Source organism: Heptranchias perlo, chromosome 9 (assembly GCF_035084215.1).
Source record: "Heptranchias perlo isolate sHepPer1 chromosome 9, sHepPer1.hap1, whole genome shotgun sequence".
NCBI lineage: Eukaryota > Metazoa > Chordata > Chondrichthyes > Hexanchiformes > Hexanchidae > Heptranchias > Heptranchias perlo.
In genome coordinates this window covers 25,950,427-25,972,846 of record NC_090333.1, presented here as the reverse complement: position 1 = coordinate 25,972,846, position 22,420 = coordinate 25,950,427, and the positions used below count along the sequence as shown (strand labels likewise).

The following is a 22,420-nucleotide window of genomic DNA, read 5'->3' as shown; positions in this document are numbered from 1 at the left end:
GTGCACAGGTATATTTTACTGGTCAAGAACCAAATTATGAGTCATTGCAACTAGTTATGATAAATTATTTTTAAAAAGGTTTGTTGATCAATTTGCACCCATCTTCTCAATGTTTATGCTAATTGAGGTTATTTCACTTCTTAGGCTGTAGTGGAAAGCAACTATAATAGCATACTCCTGCATTAAAAGGGAATAACAGGAACCAGTAGGACATTCTGAAATTATTTCTCTGTTTTTCTTCCTGGTGGAACGTGGTCACCAAATCCACCAAATCATTAGTGGAATAAAATGTGAATGTATGAACATCTCTCAGTTACTAAAGATGAAATGCCTATGGTCTCAATCCTAATATCAGTTCATAAGATCACAAATACTTATGGATAGGGAATGCCATTCGATCCATCTTAATTCATCCATCCAAAACAATCCACACTCCCCCCATTGCTACGACTAGTAGTTTCTTCAATGGTTCCAGGTTTTGCCTCAACCACTCTGCCTGGAAGTCCTTTCCAAGTGTTGATCACTCTCTAAGAGAAGAAGAGCCTCCTGCTATCAGTCCTAAAGTTACCTTTTACTAGTTTTGGCCCTATCTTGCAGTTTAATTTAAAGTAGTATTCCCGATTAACTGTTTCCATACCATTCACTTCTTATTTCTTATATACATTTATAAGACCACCTTTCAAGTGATCCATTCCAAGCTGAAAAGCCCAAATCTCCTCAGTCTTTCCTTATAATTTGGACCCCTGACACTAGCGATCACTTGCTGCTCTTCTCTGTACTGTCTCCAGTGCTTTCATGTCTCCTTTGTCTCTCGGGAACCGGAACTGGACACAGTACCTACGATGTGGTATGACCAGAGCACGGTATGGTTTCATGGCTTCCTCGGACTTATAGGGGGAAAAATTCGATAGGGCCTATTATTGGGCATAGGTAGCGTGATCTGCTATTAACCCATGCCCGATGGCCCCTGCACAGGCAGGACGAGAACTTCATTCTGCCTCAGTACTCACCTGCAAGCTGCGTTCAAATCCAGGCCTGGCACGTCGATTCAGTGCAATTCACACTTTCCACCAACAGGGGGAGCCCCAATCTCTTAAAGGGAGGATGTCTCTTCAAATCTCTTAAAGGTAGACGGTATCTGTTATTTGCTAAAAAGAACAATATGCTGTCTGCATGGAGTCTGAACGGAGATTAGACATCATACACGTAAAACACAGATGCAGCTCCCATCCCTAAGTTTACACACTGATGTTAAAGCATTGAATAAAGGTTGCACACTACTAAATGCCAAATCCTCCAATCTGCATGCCAGACCTCACCAATCTGAGTTTGTACCAGGCCTGCGCGAGTATGTGCACCAAGGTTCTCTGATGATGCACTAGAGGCCTTGGTGCAAGAGGTGGACAGAAGGAGGAACATCCTATATCCGCAGGTAGGGGGAAGGGGGGGGGGCAAGAGGCCCTCCAGACATATGTCCAAAAGGCAGTGGGAGGCAGTAGAGCACGAAGTCAATGCCAGGCGCATAGCACCACAAACATGGATGCAGTGCAAGAAGAAGTTCAATGCTTTGACATGAGTGGTCAAGGTGAGTGAGTTCAACTGTCAAGTGGCGTCTCCTACCAACTGCACCACTAGCCGCATCCACTGCTCTATGTACTATACCCCCCATCACCCACATAACAACAAACTCTCTCCATCAGTACTTCCCCTCACCCTCACATATTGCCACTGTTGCAAGCCGCCTGCCCACAACTCACAGGCCACACACATTGACAACTATTCAACCATGACAGGCACATCACCCAGACACACGTCACGCTTTCTTGCAAGAGAAGGTGGTGCCTATCAGGAAGCAGCAAGTGGCAGTGGCATTTAGCCCCTCGAGCCTGTTCCACCATTCAATGAGACCATGACGGACCACTGATCTAACTCCATTTACCCGCCTTAGCCCCATATCCCTTAATACCCTTGATTCACAGATTTCTATCAATCTCAGATTTAGAATTCACAATTGAGCTAGCATCAACTGCCATTTGCAGAAGAGCGTTCCAAACGTCTCCCACCCTTTGCATGTAGAAGCATTTCCTAACTTCACTCCTGCATTTCCTGGCTCTAAATGCTAGGCTATGTCCCCCAGTCATAGTATTCAAGTATAGGAGACTTCCAAAAACAGTTACAAATGTCTCGGCAGCCAGAAGCGAAAATCCAGCCACTAACCTGTAAATCCTGCTTGGTCCCTTTAAATAGCAATGGATTGTACCCATTTTCTCCTTACTCTACATGCAGCCGGCATTCGGTATTTGCGCATGCGCTAACTCCTATACCAAGATGGCGTCCGGCACATATCACACTGGAAATGTGCGTGTGCAGCCAAGATGCCATCTTGGCACCTCGATAGGCCACGTAGCGCTGAAACAACGGATGCTACACGGCCCAATTTAGCGCCCATAGTCTACTGTTTTGGCATTGAAATTCAACATTCTATTGGCTTTGTTGATTGTAGCTCTGCATTAGTTGCACAGTTAATTGTAAGTTCTACAGTTCTGGGGTTTTTAATCCTTTCTTCTCTCGTAACAACGATTCCTGTAAGCACATCTGTGCTCCATATGATTTGAAAACTGTACCTATTCTATAATCATGCCTTGCAGAGGGCCATACCCAAGGGCTAAAAATTACTCCATTTGCAGTAAACTACTTATTGGATTGAACTTAGTTTTAAGCAATTCTCATCAAAATGGCAGAGAACCACACAGACCAATGATTTACAAAGTAAAGTTGCTAATAACTTTATTTTGAAACAAATAGTATAACAAAGCCCAAAAACAGAAAGTATTAAAAGTACAATGTACATATAACAGAAACACAATGAGAATGTCTGCAATGTCTAATTACTCTCAGTAAAGGTGACTTTTTATTTGGTTCAAAAACTTTGTCCATTTCAAAAACTAAGTTCTTTACAATGCGTTGCAAATTCCACCCATCTCCACTTTGCACAAATTCTTGTAGAAAAGGAATTCACAAACTCTCCAGGCTTTCAGAAGGAGATTCTTACTGTTTCAAAGCTCTTGATTCTAACACCAGAGATGTCAAGACCAACACTTCTGGAGAACTCCCCGTCTTTCTCATATCAATTTTTAAAAAATGCATGTACCTTTCTGGTTAACAGGAAGATTTCTGCAGATGAAACAGTATTCTGTATAAGTATAAAAATAAAATTAAACAGACGAGACGTCACAAGATACAAATCTTAATTTATAGGAGTTTGACAGAGATATGAACACTTTGCATATCTGTATTGAACATACAAGACTTTACAATGGAACAAATCAGTTCTTTAAATCAAAGACCCATCTGATTTAACATTAAATTACCATTTGAAACTAAGGTAAAGGGATTCCCTAATGGCTCAGCAAGTTCATTCAATGAGTATTTGAGCCATACCCACTAGGAAGGTTCCAGGTTTGATTCCCCAATCTGTACTAAATTAGCTGATTTCAGGCAAAGTGGCAGTAGGCGTGCTATAGTTGGCCTCAGTGCCACTTAGTATGGGAAGGAAAAACTGGCAAGTTTCTGCTCCTGAATGCTATCCATCAACCTCTGCTGGAAGTGCACACGTATGGACGTTCAGTAAGGGCAGGATCGGACTTGGCTATGATGCCTCCATTGTTGAATAACCTACTGACACCCATTGTCAAGGCTTACAAGTGAATTTTTACCACTTGTGTAAGTTATTAGAGGACAACTGCCATCCGCCAAGGAATCAAGAACTTTGGGGGAGCAGGGAATTGGTGGGAAAAAAAACTTTCAACGTAAACAATACAGACTCTGTCACAGTAAACCTGTCATAACCACACTGAATTTAAAGCAAGACATTAAATCTTCAACCACTAATAGTTAAAAAAGGCAGAAATTATTACTAAGCATTTATTCATATAAAAGTATAAAACTTGAATAAGAAATAAGGTATGTATTTTTTTTTAAATGCAATTTTTAAAAAATGTCTTCATTAAGTCCCAAAATAAATGGACTTTTTTTTTACAGTAGGGCTAATGTTTCCTAAATCATTAAGGCTCAGTCATCAGATAAGACACATGTTGAGTAATGATAGTATAATCACAAATGGAGCCTTCTTCAGGCTCCATATGTCTAAGTCAGAGACTGGTGTACAGTTCGCAGTTCTCTCGAGCGGAGCTCAGAAATGTAAATAACTAATAAGGTTAAACCTTATTAGCCGACAATTTAACTGGTACTTCACCAATGTATGCACTCCAACCATTGTGCCCCATAATACTTTCTGGAGCAGGACTGATACATGTTGAGGATTCTTCTCAGTTACTTTTTAAAATGGAAGCATTTCTCTACTACGCTGTGGAATTCCCACCAAACTGTTTCTAACAGGTTCTCTGAGGCAGTCTAAGGTCATCCACATCCTACCTATAATCTTACCTTGCCAATCCTGGTCTCATCAAATCCTCTGTAAAGGAGGTTGGATATATTTATTTCTTGTCAGCATGGCTCAGTTGTAGTACTCTCACCTATAAGCCAGAAGCTTGTGACTTCAAACCACACTATAGGACTTGAGCACATAGTCTAGGCTGACACTTCAGTGCAGTACTGAGAGAGTGCTACCTTGTCAGAAGTGTAGTCTCTCAAATGAGACATTAAACGGAGGTTCCGTCTGGCTGTTCAGACGGGCATAAAAGATCCCATGGCACTATAAGATGAAGTATATTGGAGTTCCCTCATTGTCCTGACCAATATTTATCCCTCAACCAACACCACTAAAACAGATTAACTGGTGATTTATCTTATTGTTGTTTGTGGGACCTTGCTGTGCACAAATTGGCAGCAATTTCCATTCAAACCATTATGATGTCACTATCAGAGAACACATGGGAAAATATTGGGACAGCTGAAGAAATGTTATTCCACTCCTGGTCCAGGGGAGGAGCTAGCAAAGTCACACTTCAGTTTTGTCATGATGATGTTTGTCAAAACATTTGAGTCAGAATAGTGCCTCTTCACATCTAAATTTAAAAAATGTTCTTCAATGTTTCACCAACAGAATATTAGGAGAGATTTTCCTGGGTTTGCACCCAGGTGAACTGAATCACTTGATGTAGTGAGTATCAGAAAATTGGGCAATTTGGAGTACACAACTGTAAAGAAATCCATTTTTAAAAATTCATTCATGGGATGTGGACGTCGCTGGCGAGGCTGGCATTTATTGCCCATCCCTAATTGCCCTTGAGAAGGTGGTGGTGAGCCGCCTTCTTGAACCGCTGCACTCCGTGTGGTGAAGGTTCTCCCACAGTGCTGTTCGGAAGGGAGTTCCAGGATTTTGACCCAGCGACGATGAAGGAACGGCGATATATTTCCAAGTCGAGATGGTGTGTGACTTGGAGGGGAACATGCAGGTGGTGTTGTTCCCCTGTGCCTGCTGCTCTTGTCCTTCTAGGTGGTAGAGGTCGCGGGTTTGGGAGGTGCTGTCGAAGAAGCCTTGGCGAGTGATTTTCCTTCCATTTAGATTAAACAAACAGAAGGGTTTTAAATACTGTAGAGCTCATTTTCAGACAGTGTTATGCATTGTGCATAAAACTGGTCATAAGCAACATTGCTTGTCGATTCAAATTATTGCATAGATCAGAATTCCAATGGATTTGGTATTTTGATTAAATGTCATTCTAAAATACCTGAAATTCTTAAGATGTTTCACTATAAATCATTGTAAAATATTCCAAGTTAATATAATTTACAATATCACTGGCACTTTAAAATATTGGAATGTATTAGCTGACATTTATCTAAAGGCGTGATTCTGACACAACCTTTGCCATTTTGTACAAGGTCCTGTAGCTACTTTGAATGTTAACTTCAGGGTGTTTCAGGGCTAAATAGGACCAGTACATTTAAAACAAGGGTATAACAAATCACCTACATCCAATTCAAAGGATGAAAACTGACAGGTTGGATAGGTATTTTCAGTTTCATCCAGAGTACATTCATTCAGTCATTTGCTAGATTTTGAGAAGGCAAAAGCTGGCATTTCACTCTCATCTGGTACTGTGCAACTAAATTGTCTCAATCCTAAATCCTGTAAAAGTACAGTACACACTGGATAAAAGCAAACAGTTCACTCCTGTCCAATCTTCTTATTTCTGCATATATCTCAATATCAGCTCTTGATGTATCAGAGGTGTGTGATTTTCTCCTCGATCCAGCACTGTATGGCTTGTATACGTCTTATGTCTTTAATATACGACAGGATTTTTTTTAAATGAGAAAGGCCATTCCCTGACCACTGTGCCATTAGTGGTGCTATTACATTACCTTGTTCATTATTTGGGAGACAAGCAGAATTCATTTATAAACTAAACATCGCATTTTTTGAATCATCACATTACCAGAGTAAAAACTGATCTATCCAGTCACTGATGGTGTTGTGCTGCTGTTATTTGTCTAATGCCCAGTGCTCACATGGTATGTTTAATCCCTGGTGATGTAGTGCTGGAGTGGTATAGGTCTAATCCGGTGGTCTGACGGTATATCTCTAATCCCCTAGTCTAGTGCTGGGATGGAATATACCTGATCCCTGATGGCCTAGTATATGTCTGACCCCTCTTAGTTTGCTGTTGGTGTGGTTTCTATCTGATTCCTGGTGGTCTGGTGCTGGGTGGTATATTCCTGGTTGTGTAATAGCTGGGTGGGGGGGAAAGTATTGTGATGAAGTGAACATCCACTGCCACTGCTATAGGGCATTAGAACCATGGGGAGTGGATGGTGGCAGCCATCTGGGCTCCAAATATGTGGTCACTGGTGTCCCCAAATAAGCAAAAGGAGTTATATAAACCAAATATTTCAGTTTGGGGGCGAACTGTCAGGATGGAGAGATATAGATTCCCTTGGTCTGTGACAAGTTTTGAGTGAATGTATTTTGTTTGGTGAATCTAACAATAAAAGTACACAGGAGCATTGAATTGCCTTTGGTTGACTGGATTGATAAGGTTTCAAAAACACAAAGTGTGATGTACATGCTGGCTGTCCTGAGACAAGGGGTATTTAATCACAGTACACATTCTATCACTGCCAATCTGTTCCCAAGAGGACGCTTTATGAAGAAGATAAACATTCATCTAATTCTTGATTTATGCTTTAAAAAGATTTCTCTTGGTCCATTTTTTGCAGGGATTCGGATCGTAGATATTCACTTTCTGGTAATCTTCTTTGCGTTAGAAAATGTATGGCTCAATTGTTGGGTTTTGTATCACAGGGGAGAGATGCTGTGCAGCTTCTCTCAATCAGTGGCAAATTTTCTCTGTCATCACTTTCTGTTAGAAAGAAAAAGAAAAAACGATTAAGCATTTTCCTATTAAAAGGAGCATTGTTACAGTTCAGGGAAGTTTCCAAGCACACTCAAATTCTGGAACAGCCAGGCTGCTATACTGGCCATTGGGAAAGTCTGTATTGGAGCAGACGCTATAAATGTTGCAGCAGAGACAACTGCAATATGATTATTCCACTACCACTTGGGGACTTGGAATGAAGCAGGCTAAATAGATTTCACTGAAAATTTCTGCAACAAACAGAAATAGGAGGTTTTCAGTATCATTTCTAAATGTGGGTGGGCAGGTGAATTTTATCAAGGAATGCAAAATACTTTCCAGTTTTTCTCACTGAACAATTAAAAAGCAAAAAGGATTACAAAATTTACCAGTTTAATTTCACTTTAATAGATAAACTACTACTTAGGCCCAAACCTTTAAGCTGCATATCATGGTTGCTATTTCAATGATTACTTTTTGAGAGTAAACATTTAGTTAGATTCTTTATGGCAGCATCCATTGATCAAGTCCTTTAGCCACTTGCTTCTCATTATCCACGACCAATAAAACCTTTCATACATTTGTGACTTGATTTGGGATTTACTGCTCCACTTTGTTATCTCACCAGACAGCAATTAAACTATGTAGCTCGTACCTTTCATTGCAAGAAAATCCATCCTTTGTGTTCACAGGAAGCTATTGCTAAAATGTATATTTTGTAACAAAGTACTAGATGGTTCAACTTATGCAGTTGAAGAGAAGATTATTGACATCCAGGAGTAATTTCCAGGTATGGACACAAACTCCTTCATGGTCTTACTGTAGTATGATACTGGCCTTCCATTTTTCATAAAATACCATATTACTATAGGGTCTTCAATTCCTCAATGAAAAATGGGAGAATGCCTGTTTTTCTCAGCAATTAACAACCAACTAATGAAACTATGGGAATGCATGCCTTTGAAATGTACCATTTTATGCATGCAATTTTCTGAGCCAGTCATTTGTTACTGAGGAAAATGGATTATCCTATTCTTCATTTTAAAAAAATCAGGCCCATGTATTATTATTTTAAACTTAGAAAATGTACTTTCAGAGATAACAATTCTCATTAGTAGCATATTTAAATTTACTTTCTTTTATAAGTTTTTTCCACCCATTTTTCTGTGCTCCCAGATCTGTACCAATACCGTTCTTGCGGCAACCACAGGAGGGAGCACTAGAGCAATGAGTTAATTACTTGCTCTGATTTTCCCTCCATATAGGGAGATGCCTGGACACCATGGGCTCTATTTTACCACCCGCTATCCGGTGCGTTTCCCGCGGGGGGGGCTCCGAAAATCAGAGAATCCCGGCGCGGTACCGGAGCCTGCCCCGAACCCGCGCACTTCCGGGTTCCCCGCTGACGCGCCGGCGTGCGCGCGCAGCCCCCGCTGGTGGGAATCCTGCAGGCAATTAAAGCCAGTGGGATGCCACTTGACAATATTTATTTAGGTATTTCAGGTCATTAACTGACCTGATTAAGGGACTATGTGGGATTTTAGAACAAAATGGGACTGTTTCCCACACTGGGGGAAACACTCCCAGCTCGAATGGACGTGTTGCAGCCGTCAGCCTGTGGCAGCTGCAAAGGTCCATTTGACAGGTGGGGTGGCAGACCCTCACCCATTGCAGGAGGCCACTCCGTCACTTGGGGCAGAGTTTGGCCTCCACCACCCTCCTCCTGACAGTCAAAGGCACCAACCTGCACACGTACCCCGGGGTCCGGAGACATGTACCTACCTTGCGGACCCCCTCAGATGTACATCTTGCGGATGGGGGCCGCCGTAGCTGCAGTCATGACCTCCTCGGAGGGCGAACAGCATCACCAGCCTCGCCGACCACGCCGTCCACCTCTGACACGTGGAGGTCCACAACACAGTGCTGCGACACATCCACCTGTACAGCAGGAGGGAGGGCTACCGCAGAGAGAGATGCATCGCAGAGGGCACTACCCTCGCCACAGGGTCCACAGACCGAGGCTCAGCCTCCTGGACCTCTCTGAGCAGCAGTGCACACGGAGGCTCAGAGTCACTCGACATGTAGCCGTGGACATCTGCAGCCTCTTTCATGCCGAGCTGCTCCCGGCTGGCCCGAGCACCATCTTCTTACCTGTCGCTGTCAAAGTCACCACTGCCCTCCACAACTTCTCCTCCGCATCCTCCTAGGGTGCAACTGGGGACATCGCCGACATCTCTCAGTCGTCTGCGCAGAAGAGCCCTGCAAATACACCTACACCCACTCTGCAGTGACACAATGGGTGGCATCAGTGGTGGGTCCTCATAGTGATACCCAGGAGCGGGCATTATTGGACACAACAGACAGGATTCGTGACGACATGGCAGTAGTGGTGCCAATATAATGTGTGATGTGAGTTGTTTTGAAATTCAATATAAGTAACACCCATGACAAACCCTCAAACACCCATGTGCATCCCCTTCATGCTCACGACACGTTTGCCTTACGCTGCCTACTGCACATATGTGATGCATGCCCTGTGGCTGCAGCACAGGTGGTGGCAGGTTGAGTGAGGCTGGCCGTGAGAGAGATGCACGAGAGGGTGAGTATGGGATAGAGCCATGAGATTGTATGAGGATTGGGTTGCGTGGTAGTGGCGGGGTGAGTACTGGCGAGGTGAGTAGGTGCAGGTAAGATGAGGATGAGGCTTGAGTGGGTATGAGGGGTGATGTGACAGAGTAGTGTTGGCGGTGTCGAAGGAGATGTGGGGTGGGGGCAGTGCTGTGGCAGACGGAGTGTAGGGGAAAGACTACGTGTACTCACTGTGGCTGACCTACTGAGGTCATTGGAGCGCCTCCTGCACTGTGTGCAGGTGGGCGATATGTTGGTGGCGCAGGTGACCCCCTCTGCCACCTCGAGCCAGGCCTTCCTGGTGGCAGAGGCGGGCTGCTTCCTCCTGCCTGCCGGGTGGAAGATCTCTGTCCACCCCCTCCTCCTCACCCCATGTATTGATACCTGGGGTGAAGCATCATTAAACTGGGAGCAGCCTTCCCCCTGGGCTGCTCCATGCAGTCATCTTTGCTATTGGTTGCAGCATCTGTCAGTGGAGGACTGCCCCTTTAAATAGAGCGCATCCAGCTGATAGATCTTACTGCGCATGCGCAACCCGCCCGATGCGCAGATCAGCAGCGGGGAACCCGGAGGAGCAGGTAAGTGGATCCAATTAGTGGTTTGCCTGCTACGATCGCGCGGGAAACCCACTAATTTCACCGGGCGCGTTACCCACGCACCCGATAGCCCACCCGCCGAGAACCCACAGCCCTGCTAACATCGGGCCCCACTTCTCATCTCACCATAACAGGATAACAGAGATGGGAATCCACCCTGTAGATAATAGGAGACAGAACCCTGCTTCTTCCCATTCTGGTCCATATCATCTTCTCCTGGCTAATTTTAGCATAAAAAGTTTGATGTGAGTAAATGGTGGTGCAAAATGGGCAGAAAGCACTAAAGAAATATTCATTTGTGTTTTGAAATGCTCTGAGGATTCCTCCTTTTTTTTTCAAAAATGTATCAAGAGGATTAGTGACAATTAGTAAGTTTTTTTTTGCTTGTTAGCACCATTAATGGGGAACTTGGGTAGCTATCCTCTGCTGCACAAATAGGAAAAAAAAAATCTTACTGCAAGTAAGGATCTGGAATGAAAGGAGGTAATTTTGACTTTGGGTGATATTGTAAAACAGGTGATATCAAATGGAAGTGAAATTTGGGAGAGATATATATAACGGGCGACTGAATTGATACCGCTCGTTTTACACTAATCACTCAAAGTCAAAATTACCCCTGTAAGTTTAATGAACCAGAAGGATAAAATTTAATGTGATTGCCATCAATTAGGTGGGAGTGAGGATTAATTAATTTATTTTCCACCTGATCACCAAATCTAAAGCAAACTTCTACTGGGAAGGTTCTTGCCTGAGCCATTGCTTGGGATAAATAAATTTGGTGTAAATTTACTGGAATACTGTATTAAACTGGAAGGCTTGTTGGTCCAATGCAATTGAGTGTAACAAGAAATTACAAATCAGTCCCACTTTACATTTATACTGTTAATAGGCTTATCACTGTGCTCTATGGTTCTGACCTCTATTTGGTTGTTGTATAAGAGGTTGATGTCTCTCATCTCTTTACAATTGAACCAACTGCAGTAGGTGATGCAGGGTTCTTGACAACAGAGACAGCCCCCTTTCAAATAAGACAAATGATGCAAAAAAATTACAGATACTGGATGTAGCCAGAGGTGAGGGACTGCACTGAATTAAATTGGGTTCACTTGTGCGTTCAGGGAATTTAATAACGATGTTTGTGCTGCTTTAATTCTGTATTACAGAGAGCTGCACTGACGATAGTTGAAATACCCATTGATCTGGAACCCCGCATTCCTGATTTATGTCCAAGCTGCTGGCAATTAACACCATGAAGCAAATCAAAAAGAACATTAAAAAGGTAAAGGTATGCCACCTCTGAGCACTCACATTGTTAATCACCTACTGTAACTTTACAATTGATAGCAGCACTGGTATCAAGAGATGTACACTTTCTACTGCAGTACTCCAAAATGCTTACCACCAGTTCTAATTTATTCCCAATGGTCATATAATTCCCACACATGAAAGGAGAAATGGCAGTGGAATTAGAAATCACTGAGCAAATCTGAATATTAACAAGCACACTAGTGGGCAAGTGGCACTGGAGCAAAAAGTTTTTTTTTTATTAAGGGTGTATGGTTAGGAGTTTCCATTCTAGGACAACAGAAATACTGCCAATTGTAAATAGTGGTACAATTCAGGGTTGTGAACGAACGGATGGGAAAGGTAGTACTTGAATGAAGTCTACTGTTACTTTCACAATCATTGTGTTTTACTATTTCCCAACCACATGGTGCATTGCTTGGAAAATGATGGCAGGTTCTGTTTACATGGCGACACTCACTGAGGGGGTAAACTCCAATTATCCATTATATTAGCAAAACAAGCACAAAGTGGAATTTTGTACTCGGCAACATTTTTGGTAAAATTATCCACTGATGAATTTCATCCTCTGAAATGCTCCATGTTAATTTGCAGAAATGTTCTTTTTCGTAACAAAATAGATTATCATCAGGAATTTCTAAGGGTAAAAGTGAATTCATTATTGCTCTTGCTTTCTTCACTTCTTGGGGTATTTACTAAACCAAATACTGAGACCCAAGTATATTTATTAAATTGTCAATTTAGGCAGTGTGGGCATGTCAAAGAAATACATTAAATTTGAACGGCCTCCTTCTGTGCTGTATGATTATATGATTCTAGGATCGAATGGCCCCAATACAACGACACTAAGGGCTCGATTTTAGGGTCGGGTTACCTGCGGGTTTCCAGCGGGGGGGCCCCGAAAATCCCGATCTCCGATCACGTGACCGGATTCGGACGAAATCCCGGCCACTTCCGGGTACCGCGCTGACGTGCGGGGCTGCGCGCGCAAGCCCCGCTGGTGGGAATCCCGCAGGCAATTAAAGCCAGCGGGGTTCCACTTGAGAGCACTTAACTTGCTCGTTGTGGTCAGTTAATGAGCTGAAGCAGCTGTCAAAAGAGGAAGTGTGGGATTTTACGTTCAAAGCAGTCAGTTTCCCACACTGGGGGAAACAGGACCCTTCAAACCAGGCGTGTTGCAGCCAGCAGCCTGTGGCAGGTGCCAAGGTGCGCTCCACGGGGGAGCGCCCTCACCCACGCAGGAGGCCACCGCGTCACATAGGGCAACCCCTGCCCCCCACCACCCCCCGGCCAAGCCAGAGGACAGACCGACACGAAACCGCAGCCCCAGTCCGAGGACCCACACACCTACCCTGCACAACCCCTCAGACCAACACCTGCCAGTTGGGTGGTGTGTGGACACCCTCGGAGGACGAAGAGCATGACCACCACCAGCAGCCTCGCAGTCCACGCCGTCCGCCGCAGAGACGTGGATCCCCCCAACACGGTGTGGTTGCACGCCCACCTGCACAGCAGGAGGGAGGGCTACCGCAGAGAGAGACGCGTCGCAGAGGGCACTACCCTCGCCACAGGGTCCACAGACCGAGGCGCAGCTCCCCGGACCTCTCCCAGCAGCAGTGCACAGGGAGGCGCAGATTCGCTCGGCATGTAGTCGTGGAGATCTGCAGCCTCTTTCATGCCGAGCTGCTCCTGGCTGGCCCCAGCACCAACTGCTTACCTGTCGCTGGCAAAGTCACCACTGTCCTCCACACCTTCTCCTCCGCATCCTTCCAGGATGCAGCCGGCAACACCGCCGATGTCTCTCAGTTGTCTGCGCGGACGAGCCCTGCAAATACACCTGCACCTACTCTGCAGTAACACGATGGGTGGCATCAGTGGTGGGTCCTCATAGTGATACCCAGGAGCGGGCATTATTGGACACAATGGACAGGATTCGCGGAGACATGGCAGTGGTGGTGTCAATATAATGTGTGCTGTTTGTGGCTCTGAAATTCAATATGGGTAACACCCATGACAAACCCTCAGACACCCTTGTGCACCCCCTTCATGCTGACGAGACGTTTGCCTTACCCTGCCTACTGCACATATGTGATGCATGCCCTGTGGCTGCAGCACAGGTGGTGGCAGGTTGAGTGAGGCTGGCCGTGAGGGAGATGCACGAGAGGGTGAGTATGGGATGGAGCCATGAGATTGTATGAGGATTGGGTCGCGTGTTAGTGGCAGGATGAGTACTGGCGAGGTGAGTAGGTGGAGGTAAGATGAGGATGGGGTGTGAGTGGGCATGAAGGGTGATGTGACAGAATAGTGTTGGCGGTGCTGAAGGAGATTTGGGGTGGGGGCAGTGTTGTGGCAGACGGAGTGTAGGGGAAAGACTTCGTGTTCTCACTGTGGCTGACCTACTGCGGTCATTGCAGCGCCTCCTGCACTGTATGCAGGTGGGCGATATGTTGGTGGCGCAGGTGACCCCCTCTGCCACCTCGAGCCAGGCCTTCTTGGTGGCAGAGGCAGGCCGCTTCCTCCCGCCCGCCGGGGGGAAGATCTGTGTCCTCCCCCTCCTCCTCACCCCATCTGATGATATCTGGGGTGAGGCATCATTAAACTGGGAGCAGCCTTCACCCTGGGCTGCTCCATGCTGCAATTTGTCCCATTGGTTGCAGCATCTGTCAGTGGAGGACTGCCCCTTTAACTCGAGAGCCTCCAGCTGACAGATCGTACTGCGCATGCGCAGCCCGCCCGACGCGCAGGCCAGCGCCGTGGACCCCGGAGGAGCAGGTAATTGGATCCTATTAGTGGATTGCCTGCTACGATCGCGTGGGCAACCCACTAATTTCGCCGTTCGCGTTTTCGACGCTCCCGGAGGACCACCCGCTGGGAACCCGCAGGCCTGCTAAATTCGAGCCCTAAGTGTCCAAGCACCAACATTGTACATCTAACTAGGATATGAATCACCTAATAAACATATTCCATAGATCAAGATTACTCTTAAGAATGGATCGAGCAGCTTGGGGCCCAAAGGATTGATCAGATAATATTAAGCTGACAGATGTGGTGATCAAAGTCATGGAGCTGGAGGAATGATCTTATAACTCAATGGATGGAATGGGTGGCAAAGAAAATGGCTGTGGTGTAGTGGCCAGCTTGCATCACACAAGATCTCACGTATCATTCACATAAGGTTTCCAAGATTTTCTGTACTGGGGACCTCTTGAAATTATAGATATACACTTGGGGACTTCCCTGCAAACATTGACAGATTTCCATGAATCATTGTCAGCTACTAAATGGAAAATAGTGCTCGCACTGCAGAAAATGTGTTTATTGGTATACAGAAACAGAAATACAGTGAAACCTGTACAAACCGACACCTCCAAAAAATGGACACTTATTGACAGTCCTAAATAACTTACATGTAATAGATACAAGCTGAAACCACGGACACTCGCAAATTACGAACTACGGACAGCCTTCAATGCACCAAGTCCTTTTACAACTTAAAATACAGGTAAATGCATGGCGGCAGCCGGTGGAAGAAACGGCTTTTGTGGAATGGAGATCTCTTTACCCAGCATCAATAGCGGCAGAGAAACCACTCTATCACTGGAATTGAATGCTTGCACAGCTCTATCACAGGGAGAGAGCGGTTTCTCTGCTGCTATGGATGCTGGGTAAATAACTCCACGTTCCACAAAAGCCGGGAACTGCACTGGACAACCTCACATCTCACTCCACCAGTATGTCAAGTACTGATAAGCTGCTAACAGCCCCCTACCCACTCCCCAGTACTTCAAACATAAGTAGCTGCAGCACATGGAGGGAGGGAGTCTCGGACAGGGTTCTGCATGACATTAATTCTCCCCAATTTGGCTGGGATCTCCCAGGCACTCCGGCCCTATAGCAGCCACCTTGCCCTGTGCAGGCTGCCAACGTAACAGATCCCAGGATCAGGACATCCCTCCCTCAATGGAAAAGGACCCTGGGATGGCAATGAACTGGGAAACTCAACAAACAGAAAATAGAACTGAAATTACATCCCGTTGGAGTGAATTAGCCACAATCCCAGGTGAGGGTGAAAAAAAAGTAGGAACGCTGCAGGAGATACAATCAATCCCGGGATATTTGGCTCATCCGTTTTACTGTACTTACAATGACCATTTTGAAAATAAGGACACCTGATTCAAATCCCTTAGGTGTCACTAATTTACAGGTTTCACTGTAACATGCTAGTAAGTCAACAAGTACAGAATATATATATTGAGATACTACGCTCACAGTGTACAATATGGACAGAAACCTGATGACCTGGTAAAGAAGACAGCTGATGATATTATTATTCAGCAGTAATTGGGGATCCACAGTCAGTAACAAACCTTCAGTGTGCATCTGAATATAGGAGGCATTGCAGTATTTATGCTACTCATTATAGCAGAACACTTTCAAAAATGTAACTTTCAGGATTTAAAAACACAGGCAGGACTCCAATTCATGTCTATCTCAACATCATCCTCCCCATGCCACAGTCCAATTGACTAGCAACAGTGCTGCTTTATAAATTCAAATTATTGTTATATCGCAGCATTTCCTTACCCTGTATAAACCCTATTCTGACATCAACATTGTATTTTCTAGCAATCATATCACCAGGTTTAAGGTCACTGACATCTCGAATAATTAAATAGTTTGAAGTCAGTCTTCAGCGCTTGTTCTTACTCCAAACTGAATTAAATTTCCTGACATGTCTTTAATATTTTATAAATGCCATTTAAAACAAGGCACTAAAACTGTCCAAAGTCAATATGATCACATTATAGACATCTGGGGCTCAATTTTAAAAGGGCGGCGGGATGGCGGGGGTGGGGGGTGATTTGTGGACTTGCGCCAAACCCGGAAGATAATTAGGCAAATGCGATCGCAACGCTAATGAGGCCAATTAAAGCCTCTTCCAGGTTTTGAATTGAAAGGCTGGGTGCCAACAGGAGCTGCAAATCTGAGGGGGAGGGAGCAGGAGGGGGGGAGGGAGCCGGGGGGCGGGGGGAGGGGGGGGGAGAGCCGGGGGGGGGGGGTGGAAGTGAGCCGGGGTGGGGGTGGAAGGGAGCCGGGGGGGGGGGGGGTGGAAGGGAGCCGGGGGGGGGGGGGGGGTGGAAGGGAGCCGGGGTGGGGGTGGAAGGGAGCCGGGGGGGGGGGGGGTGGAAGGGAGCCGGGGGGGGGGGGGGGGAGAAAGAGAAAGAGAGAGACCTCCGGCTGCTGCGAGAGAGAGTGAGTGGGGGGCGTGGGGAGAAGACATCGGAAGTGGGGAAGGTGTACAGAAGACATAGGACATCGGAAGGTGTGATGGGAGAGAGAGAGAGACATCGGAAGGTGTGGGGGGGGCGGGGAGAGAGAGAGACATCGGAAGGTGTGGGGGGGGCGGGGAGAGAGAGAGACATCGGAAGGTGTGGGAGAGAGAGAGAGAGACATCGGAAGGTGTGGGGGGGGGGGGGGAGAGAGAGAGAGACATCGGAAGGTGTGGGGGAGAGAGAGAGACATCGGAAGGTGTGATGGGAGAGAGAGAGAGAGACATCGGAAGGTGTGGGGGGGGCGGGGAGAGAGAGAGACATCGGAAGGTGTGGGGGGGGGGAGAGAGAGAGAGACATCGGAAGGTGTGGGGGGGGGAGAGAGAGAGACATCGGAAGGTGTGGGGGGGGCGGGGAGAGAGAGAGACATCGGAAGGTGTGGGGGGGGGGGGGGAGAGAGAGAGACATCGGAAGGTGTGGGGGGGGGGCGGGGAGAGAGAGACATCGGAAGGTGTGGGGGGGGGCGGGGAGAGAGAGAGACATCGGAAGGTGTGGGGGGGGGGGGAGAGAGAGAGACATCGGAAGGTGTGGGGGGGGGGGGAGAGAGAGAGACATCGGAAGGTGTGGGGGGGGGGGGAGAGAGAGAGACATCGGAAGGTGTGGGGGGGGGGAGAGAGAGAGACATCGGAAGGTGTGGGGGGGGGCGGGGAGAGAGAGAGACATCGGAAGGTGTGGGGGGAGAGAGAGAGAGAGAGAGACATCGGAAGGTGTGGGGGGGGGGCGGGGAGAGAGAGACATCGGAAGGTGTGGGGGGGGGGGGAGAGAGAGAGACATCGGAAGGTGTGGGGGGGGGGGGAGAGAGAGAGACATCGGAAGGTGTGGGGGGGGGGCGGGGAGAGAGAGAGAGACATCGGAAGGTGTGGGGGGGGGGGGAGAGAGAGAGACATCGGAAGGTGTGGGGGGGGGGGGGAGAGAGAGAGACATCGGAAGGTGTGGGGGGGGGGGAGAGAGAGAGACATCGGAAGGTGTGGGGGGGGGGCGGGGAGAGAGAGAGAGACATCGGAAGGTGTGGGGGGGGGGGGGAGAGAGAGAGACATCGGAAGGTGTGGGGGGGGGCGGGGAGAGAGAGAGACATCGGAAGGTGTGGGGGGGGGCGGGGAGAGAGAGAGACATCGGAAGGTGTGGGGGGGGGCGGGGAGAGAGAGAGACATCGGAAGGTGTGGGGGGGGGCGGGGAGAGAGAGAGACATCGGAAGGTGTGGGGGGGGCGGGGAGAGAGAGACATCGGAAGGTGTGGGGGGGGGGCGGGGAGAGAGAGACATCGGAAGGTGTGGGGGGGGGGGGGGAGAGAGAGAGACATCGGAAGGTGTGGGGGGGGGGGGGAGAGAGAGAGACATCGGAAGGTGTGGGGGGGGGGCGGGGAGAGAGAGAGAGACATCGGAAAGTGTGGGGGGCGGGGGAGAGAGAGAGAGACATCGGAAGGTGTGGGGGGGGCGGGGAGAGAGAGAGAGACATCGGAAGGTGTGGGGGGGGGGGAGAGAGAGACATCGGAAGGTGTGGGGGGGGGGAGAGAGAGACATCGGAAGGTGTGGGGGGGGGGGAGAGAGAGACATCGGAAAGTGTGGGGGGGGGCGGGGAGAGAGAGAGACATCGGAAGGTGTGGGGGGGGGCGGGGAGAGAGAGAGAGACATCGGAAGGTGTGGGGGGGGGCGGGGAGAGAGAGAGACATCGGAAGGTGTGGGGGGGGGGGGGGAGAGAGACATCGGAAGGTGTGGGGGGGGGGGGGGAGAGAGAGACATCGGAAGGTGTGGGGGGGGGGGGGAAGAGAGAGAGACATCGGAAGGTGTGGGGGGGGGGGAGAGAGAGAGACATCGGAAGGTGTGGGGGGGGGGGAAGAGAGAGAGACATCGGAAGGTGTGGGGGGGGGGGGAGAGAGAGAGACATCGGAAGGTGTGGGGGGAGAGAGAGAGAGAGAGAGAGACATCGGAAGGTGTGGGGGGAGAGAGAGAGACATCGGAAGGTGTGGGGGGGGGGGGGGGAGAGAGAGAGACATCGGAAGGTGTGGGGGGGGGGGGGGAGAGAGAGAGACATCGGAAGGTGTGGGGGGGGGGGGAGAGAGAGACATCGGAAGGTGTGGGGGGGGGGGGAGAGAGAGAGAGACATCGGAAGGTGTGGGGGGGGGGGGAGAGAGAGAGAGACATCGGAAGGTGTGGGGGGGGGCGGGGAGAGAGAGAGACATCGGAAGGTGTGGGGGGGGGGGGAGAGAGAGAGACATCGGAAGGTGTGGGGGGGGGGAGAGAGAGAGAGAGACATCGGAAGGTGTGGGGGGGGGGGGGGGAGAGAGAGACATCGGAAGGTGTGGGGGGGGGGGGGGAGAGAGAGAGAGACATCGGAAGGTGTGGGGGGGGGGGGGGAGAGAGAGAGAGACATCGGAAGGTGTGGGGGGGGCGGGGAGAGAGAGAGACATCGGAAGGTGTGGGGGGGGGCGGGGAGAGAGAGAGACATCGGAAGGTGTGGGGGGGGGGCGGGGAGAGAGAGAGACATCGGAAGGTGTGGGGGGGGAGAGAGAGAGAGAGAGACATCGGAAGGTGTGGGGGGGGGGGGAGAGAGAGAGACATCGGAAGGTGTGGGGGGGGCGGAGAGAGAGAGAGACATCGGAAGGTGTGGGGGGGGCGGGGAGAGAGAGACATCGGAAGGTGTGGGGGGGGCGGGGAGAGAGAGACATCGGAAGGTGTGGGGGGGGCGGGGAGAGAGAGACATCGGAAGGTGTGGGGGGGGCGGGGAGAGAGAGACATCGGAAGGTGTGGGGGGGGCGGGGAGAGAGAGAGAGAGAGAGACATCGGAAGGTGTGGGGGGGGGGCGGGGAGAGAGAGACATCGGAAAGTGTGGGAGGGAGAGAGAGAGAGAGAGAGAGAGACATCGGAAAGTGTGGGAGGGAGAGAGAGAGAGAGAGAGAGAGACATCGGAAGGTGCGGGGGGGGGGGAAAGAGAGAGACATCGGAAGGTGCGGGGGGGGGGAAAGAGAGAGACATCGGAAGGTGTGGTGGGGGGGGGAGAGACATCGGAAGGTGTGGTGGGGGGGGAGAGAGAGAGAGAGAGACATCGGAAGGTGTGGGGGAGAGAGAGAGAGACATCGGAAGGTGTGGGGGGGGCGGGGAGAGAGAGAGACATCGGAAAGTGTGGGGGGAGAGAGAGAGAGACATCGGAAAGTGTGGGGGGGGGGGGAGAGAGAGACATCGGAAGGTGTTGGGGGGGGGGCGGGGAGAGACAGACAGACAGACATCGGAAAGTGGGGTGGACGGGGCAGAGGGACATTGGACTTTCATTGGACATCGGAGCAGGGGGTGCAGGTGACATTGTTTGCAAGGTATGTTTATTTTTTTACAATAGGAAATGTAATTTTATTTAATTTATTTACTTTATTTTTCATTGATCCGTCCATTCACGCCTGGTACCAGGTGTGAATCGGAAGCTGTGGGAAAGCCGCCCAGGTAAGTTCAAAATCGTTTTAAGTGGCCAATATGCCAAAAATAAAGTACCTTAAGGACCTCAATGAGGTACATTTTCTTGTTTAAATAAGCTGTCGGGACTTACGGGTTTGGGAACGGTGTGCGCACACAGATGACTCTGGATCATGCGCGTTCTTCAGCGGGTTGGAGCCGGGCATCCTGCCTGCTCCGGATTTCTCCGACTTTCTTTGCCCCAACACACCCGGGCTTTCATTTTAAAATTGAACCCCTGGTTTTGGAAGCTTCAAATGTCATTTTGTAACCAATTTATCTCTCATTTTACAATGTTTGCACGTTGATAATCCCAGATTGAATCATTTAGAATTCCTGAAACATTAGAAAAACTTAAAGGCAAATTGAACCATCTCTGCCATTTGGATGAGATGATCATCCCATATCTCTCCTGCTGTTAAAGACGTCAATTACAACGTTCCCTCTGTAGTCCATGGTTCCAGGAAGATACTAGACGATAGCTTTACTATATGCAGAGTGGAAGGGAACCACTGCAAATGTTGGCATGGGAATAATTTCCTTTGGTAGTGCACTTTTAATTATTAATGTAAGATTTCTTTGCATGCTATTTAACACATTTGTTAATCCATTTGTTTTAAAACATGGTTAATAACTGTGTTAAAATAGTACACAAAGGAATGAGTTAAACAATTTGATACCAGAGGAAATTCAAGCCCCATGATGATTCTGGTGGCATCATTTTTTGGGTCCTTCTTTACACTGAATTCCAGCTGATGCGACCATGTAATTGGAATAAGTGCTGCCATTCCATTTATGCAGCTGCTCTGAGTGGGCAGCCCCACAACTACATTTTTGTTCTTTGTGTGCAAACACAGATTTCTGCTGCTCACTCACTTAATACAAGAGTGTATGTATACAACTATTTATAAACAGTAAGTAGAACAAATAGTGGCCAAATGGATAGGAAGGTGCTGGAGGAAAGGGGCACAAGATTCTGGAGACTGTTTGCACTGTGCAACCTTTGAATTAATCCCAATATGAACCCTACCCAGGGGATGGGTTACTATATTCTGGGACTGATTCATAGTGATAGTGAGGGATCTGGTGAGTTTCCAATTGCTAAATTTGCTCTGACTTGTAGTTGGCAAGCAACATTGCTGATAGGATACAGCATTTGTATTAATTTAAGACTTCTGATTCACCATCTTCTCTGATGTGAAATTAGGAAGGTCAGAGTTTGAACTCTTCCAGTCATCCTCTTTCCTCTCCCATTTTAAAAAAAAATGATTTTCATCTTAGCATACTTACAATCTGACAGTAGAACTGTACCCAACATTGTTTATTCTGGGGAAAATCACTCCTGCTTTAGAAGGCATGCTATTTTTCAGTCTTTTGGTTGGTTTGTGTTTTCTTTGAAAGTGCCCATGTTAGCTTCCTAACCCAGCAACCATTGAATTTAATTCAAATTTGGGCCAAATTATGGCCAGGTTTAATAATGTCGATTTAAATTTAAATCCATTGGTTTGTATCTTGTACATAATCACTGTGAAACATCAGAAACACACAAAGAATACGAATAAGGGAGAACGAAAAGGTTTCAAGATAATTAATGGGTAAATTAGGGCTTCAGTGGAACAGGGCAGAGTGAGGTAAGCAAGGTTAGAATGAGTAGAGACAGTGTTGGACATATATGGGATAAGAATAATGTAAAAATTAGGGGTACAGTAGAAATTAGAAATTGGGGTGGGAGAAAATTAGGGACAAGATTTTCATCTTATTTTGCTATGGTAGTTTATTGCTGCTGATTGCACTACTAAC

At 47.7% G+C, this 22,420-nt stretch overlaps 1 protein-coding gene across 1 annotated transcript in view; it reads right to left on the bottom strand.

Annotated features, from left to right (window-relative positions):
- Positions 1–2,761: 2,761 nt before the first annotated feature.
- LOC137325208 (MOB kinase activator 3C-like) overlaps positions 2,762–22,420 on the bottom strand; it is a 62,496-nt gene continuing 42,837 nt past the window's right edge. The window contains exon 4 of the mRNA XM_067990048.1: positions 2,762–7,328. Within this exon, the coding sequence (XP_067846149.1) occupies positions 7,299–7,328 (30 nt within the window). The 3' untranslated portion in view covers positions 2,762–7,298. The remainder of the gene's footprint in view (positions 7,329–22,420) is intronic.